Genomic DNA, 5,902 nt, shown 5'->3' with positions numbered 1-5,902 from the left:
TATATATATATTTTAAAAAATAATTATTTAACTTTATTTATTTTAATTTGTCCAGAGAGGGACAGAGTATGTGAGAGAGAGAGAGAAAGTGAGAAAGCAAGTCACCAGGTCTGCGACTCGAACTGTGGTCGGCCATGTGGGAGTCCAGCCCCGTTAACCACCATGCCACCTGCCAGCCCCATATATTTTTGTAGTAGTCCCTTGTCAATCAGAATTTGCTGCTTGTGGTTTTGGAGCTCAAGACATGAGGGCATTATCAGGTTCAGAGAGGGCTTGGGTGAGTGGAGACGTGAGGACAGTCTCCTTGTCCTTACTTGGTCTCTTCCTGCTGCACTGATCCCAGATACAGCCAGTGAACCAAGAGGCAAAGATTTAGGGTAGGATAGTGAAGAAGAGGAAATATGCCCAGGATTTGTTTATTTCTGTTTAAAACAAGCATTTGGTTCAAATAGGCAATTTTTAAAATAAAATAATTATTTATTATCATTATTTTTAAATTTGACCAGACAGAGAGAGAGGGAAAGTGAGAAAGCAAGCCTCCAGGTTTGGGACTTGGGTTGTAGTCAGTCATGTGGGAGTCCAGCACCTTAACTACTATACCACCTGCTGACCTCCAAATAGGCATTTTTTAAACCTTGCTTATGCTTTAGAGACCTAATAGGAAGTAGAATCTTAACTTTTTTTTTTTGCAGGTGGGCAGATGGAAAAGGGCCCCTGGCAGCTGCATTCTCTTCCAGTGAAGTAAAAGCTTTAATTCGTGCCTTGTTCCAGAATACAGAAAGAAGAGCGGCTGCAATTGCCAAGATTAAATAGCTCCATCTTGAGAGGGCCGTGTCTGGACTTCGTGCATTCCTTCCTTGGTGTAATTACTCCCTTAAAGACTTCTTGGAATCACCCATTGGTCTTGATGAACCAACATATCATGGAAGTCCGACTTCAAGACTGTCTAACCTCCTGGCTGTGTGAGGCTTTGTCGAAGAACTGGATGTTTCGATGCCCAGTGACAGTGAAGCACCTCGATTCATTGCCTTTCTAGCCACCCTTAGAGAAGAAACTGTAGGGCAGCAGCATTTCCTGCTGCTTCCAACACCCTCTGGGAACTACGTACATTGTAAATACAGACCCTGGCTTTGGATTGAGGAATCCGGGAGATTCCAAGAGTCAGGGTGAATAATTTCTGGACAAATAGATATTTTTTGGGGGGAATGTCAGGGTACCATATTGGCTTTGTTGGAATTACGGAGACTTTCTGTAATATTTCTTTTAATAAATAATGCATTTCACAGTTAAGGATGACTGTCTTTAATAACATGGAGGCTTTGACAAGAGATGAAGTTTTTTTTTAATCTTCTGTGCCATTCTTTTTATCACTGTTATACCATGGTTGTATGACCCTTACAGAGGACTCATTGTTTATCTCCTTTCTTCATCACATTACCTGATAATTTCGTAGAATTTCTAGGACTCTGGGCTTTAAAGCTTTTGGTACTTTCTTGCTACATTTTCTTTTCCTGGTTGGGGTTTTCTCCCTTCTGAAGCTCCACTGTTTGTACACCATGTCAAGTGGCAAAGGTTTTAATTGCTGACGTTCCTTGGAATGGAATGCCTATGTCCTGAGAGACTAGCTCTGAGCTCTATAGCCTAATCCTTATTTATTTATTTACATTTAATCACTGTGTCTCACTACAGCATACCAAATGCATTTTCCCATCACGAATACACTATATGTTGGTTCAGTCAAAGACAATACCATACACATTATCATCAACAGATAATTTTCCATTTTTGTGTTCCTTAAATGTTTTGCTTTTTTCTTTTCCCCCTTTTGATTCCTTCCCTCTCACCCTTCCCCATTTCCTACCCTTCTCCCACACTGTTTCTAGTATCCACAGTTTTTCGCCATGCCTTTATACCTTCCAGTCTTTCAGTTTCTGCTCTAGAGTGCAGACATTGGCTATATATTAGGGACATACCATATCTCTCTTTCATAATCTGACTTGCTTCACTTTTATCTTCCATACTCGTCCACTTTCTATCAAATGCTTCATATTTCATGGCTGAGTAGTATTCCGTAGTGTGTATGTACCACATTTTTTCAATCCATCCATCTGTTCGTGGACATTTGGGTTGGTTCCATGTCTTGGTGATCGTGAGTAATGCCACAATAAACATGAATGTGCAAGTGATTTTCTGATTGAGTGTATTCTTATCCCTCAGGTAATACCCAGGAGTGGGAGTGCTGGATCTTTATTTGGTGGGTACAGGTAATCCTTCAGCTTGTGTTTTTAACTTTTCTCAGCCATTGGGTACATATGTTATGTTAAGGTTATTCTGTACCTCTCTAGGACTCTGCATTCTTTCTCTCTCCCTCTTTTTTTTTTTTTTAAGTTTATTATTGTTTTAAAATTTGCTATAGGGCATGTGTGCTCACTAGAGAGAGAGACAGAGAGAAACAGAGAACATGAGAAAGCAAACCACAAGGTCTGGGATTCCAATCACGGTTGGCCATGTTGGAGTTCAGCAATTTAACCACCACACCACCTGCTGACCCCTGTCTTTTTAAAAAATTATGCCAGTGTGTGTGTGTGTGTGTGTGTGTGTGTGTGTGTGTGTGTGCATGTGCGTGTGAGATGGTGAAGTAGGAGAGAGACCCCCCACAACACACACACACACAGAGGGTTGGGATATTTTGTAGTTCTTTTTCCTCTAATTCTCTATCCTTTCAGGATCCTGGGCATCGTGCGCACCTGGTATGTAAGCTGCTGGGGCTGGAACTTGATCCCTGATTGACCACGTGGGATTCGGCTTTCTCTGCATAGCCCTTAAGTGCTATGCCAAGGGTCCAGCCCCTCTATTACATCTTTATACTAAAATACAGTTTCCTGAAGAGAGAAGTGTGATCTTTGGTGGTGGTTTGTTTTTTGAAGTTTATTTCTTCTGTCAATGAGAGAGACGGGGAGAGAAAGAGACAGTGTCCCCAACAAGATCTCAGTGCTGCAGTCCACATGCAACCTCCAGCCAGCCCTGGATCCTGGGTATAAGTGTTCCTGGCTGTGGACCTAAACCAGGAACCTAGCTCTGTGGGACCACCTCTCAAGAGTGCCACATTCCGTGCTGCAACTCTGTCTCGTCCAGGATGTGGTCTTTCTGTGTTTTGGAGGCAGGTGCTGTCTGAAGGAAGTTTCCAGTACAATGGGCATGCCTCCTTAGTCCTCAGCCTCAGCCCTGGGCACACGTAGAACAAATTGTTGCTCCTCCTGCCTTTCAGTCTTCTCTGCCTCTCACCCTCCTCTTTGTTCTGGCTCAGCTCCTTTAATCAATTCATTCTGGTTGCTTAGTCTTTTTCATATTTAAGGGTCATGAAAAAAACTAACATGAAGACAGGTTTTCTTTTTGGGATAGAACTCAGCTGTGCTTAATGACAGGCTAGTGTCTATATTCATGTCTTCCTATGAGAATACAGAAAAAATTTATCTGAACCAGCTTTGGTTTTTTGAGAATAAAGACATTGCCTTTTTTTAATTTAAAAAATTTTTTTTCAAGAGGAGGGATGGACCATTTTCACAGGTAAAGAAAATATCTGTTTTTGAAAACTCACAATTTCAGGTAGCGTTCTTTTCTCAGCAATGGAGAGAATGGGAGGCTAAGGACAGAACTGAAGTAAGGGCATCACAGGGCCATTACAGCGAACAGCTTTCTGTTCATAGAAGCTATTCCTGTTGCTTGACAGGCACAGCAATTTAAGAGTGGGATCTCTTGGAACTGAAAAGCATGCTCCTCGCTCCTTCCCTCCCTCAGTAACAGCTGCAGTGCAGTTCTTGGGCTATGTAGACTCGGTCCTTAGGGATCATTTCCACTAATGAATAGTTTGTATGCCATGGCATGCAGAGTGGGCAGACTCCATCCTCTCTAGCCAAGTAGCTGTTGATTAAGTAGATGTGCCTTCTGGGTACTGGCTGAATCTCTGATTGAGCACGTGGGAGCTGGGGCTGGAAGCTCTTCCAGGGCCCTTGAGGGTACCTGTCTGATTTGGAACTTGAGTTGGAATGGGAGCAGAACCTTCTTCCTTTAGAAGGAACATGTGAGTTGTGTGGGGAAGGGAATTGTAGAGGTTTGACCGTATTAGTGGATGGATGGGTCAAGTAAAAGAAGTCTCTTCCTGGGGCCAGCAGGTGGCGTAGTGATTAAGGGGTTGGATACCCAACTATGGTTCACTTTCTGGATGTGGCTGCTTGAAACTTATGCTGGGCATGTGTATACGTGTGCCCCAAATCCTGAGAGAAGAATGGAGGGGAGGGGATTGCAGTGTGGCCAGAGTGATTTTTCACTTTCTCTCCATCTTTCTGTCTCTTTGGCAATCACATGCACCCTACAGCAGAAAAATCTCTCCAAAAAAAGAAATCTCTTCCCAAAGAGCATTCAGAACTATACAAATGACAGAGATGAAATTAAAGAAAGGTTTCCCAAGACTGTAATAAAAAGGGGAACTTCTGATGAGTCTGCAAATAGCCTAAATCCTCGAGGTTACTTGATAGTACCTCCCATTTTTATATGGATGCTGAATTTTTTGTTGGTGACCTTTTCCATGATCAGTTTGCAAAAGCATTTCTCTCTGACCTGGAATTCCTCCAGGTGGCGCTCTTTCCTCAGGTCTGGGTATATCCCAAGGCATCCAGGCCTGGTCTGTGGAATGGAAGGCAGAGGACCTGTTCTGCCCTGAGTTTATGTTTTAGCCTCAGTCAGCTCTGAAAGGTCAGCCAGACTGAGCCGATCTGCACCATAAGCTGTGACACTGCTGAGCTCTCACAGGTAAGTCGATCAAATAGCGTTTTCTTCGATTACTCACATGGTTAAAGACGATGTGGATAATCCACTTCCCACGCTTGTAAATACAAATGCCATCCCTTAAAGGCAATGATGTCCAGTTTCTTGTGGGGTTGCAGTCTGTTGTTTATCTGATTCTCTTAAGATTTTATCTCCCTTCTGAAAATGCCCCCCTACACACACACACACACACACACACAGGTATTTTTATGACCATAAGAAAATTGGCCCAAAGATGTTTTGTCCAAGCCCCATAGCTAGTGTGTCCCACAGGTAAATGAAAGTGTGCAGGAATAACTGCTTAGCCATGGGTGTAGCCATAAATAAGCCCACTGGAAACTGCCTCATATGCAAAAAGATCTTGCTACCAAGTAGTCCTTCTAAATTTTCTTTTAGGTTTAGTTATTCCATGAGTGAGAGAGACACTGGACCCAGGCAGGGTCCTGATGCCTCCGTCTACCTCCAGCTGCAGCCAGCCCAGAGCATGAGCACACGTGTACCTTGTTCTCAGGGAGACCTCCAGACTTGACCTAGTCTTGAATGGACCACCTTCCCATGTGGGTCTGCCTCTCAGACCGCTGCATGTTACTGCTGTGCCACTGCCCAGCCTCCTAAATTGAGCTCTGATGCCCACATCCCTTAGAATTGTAACATTGATTTTGAACATTTGTTGTGTGCTAACTTCCTCTTAAAAAATACATTTTGCCAAAGACTAAAATTTCCTTCAAAGGGACAAAACCCCAGTTTTGAGAAGTTTTTCAGTCGTTGTATGGTGTAGACAGAAACTCATTTTGTCATGAGGAGTTTGGTTAAGAATTTTGTAATATCGGGAACCAGCAGTTAGCGTAATGGCTATGTCGCTGGACTCCCACATAGTCGACCGCGGTTCGTGTCCCGGACCCGGTGGCTTAAGACTCACGCCGGGCGCGTGTGCGTGCGTGCCCAAGATCCTGAGAGGAGAATGGAGGAGAAGGGATTGCGGCGTGACCATCCCCCCTGGGGGGTGATTTCTCGCTTTCTGTCTCTATGTCTTTGTCTGTCTGGTGAGCGCACGTGCCCTATAGCAAAACAAAACAAA

At 43.6% G+C, this 5,902-nt stretch overlaps 1 protein-coding gene across 1 annotated transcript in view; it reads left to right on the top strand.

The window, feature by feature from the left end:
- ZW10 (zw10 kinetochore protein) overlaps positions 1 to 1,421 on the top strand; it is a gene marked incomplete in the record, with an annotated part of 39,231 nt that extends 37,810 nt beyond the window's left edge. Inside the window, 1 exon segment of the mRNA XM_027772887.1 lies at positions 693 to 1,421. Coding sequence (XP_027628688.1) covers positions 693 to 813 — 121 coding nt within the window.
- Between the last annotated feature and the right edge of the window lie 4,481 nt (positions 1,422 to 5,902).

Source organism: Tupaia chinensis, unplaced genomic scaffold (assembly GCF_000334495.1).
Source record: "Tupaia chinensis unplaced genomic scaffold, TupChi_1.0 Scaffold000311_2, whole genome shotgun sequence".
In the NCBI taxonomy this organism is placed as follows: domain Eukaryota; kingdom Metazoa; phylum Chordata; class Mammalia; order Scandentia; family Tupaiidae; genus Tupaia; species Tupaia belangeri.
Note: the sequence above shows the minus strand (reverse complement) of the source record. Positions and strands in the feature narration are given on the sequence as shown.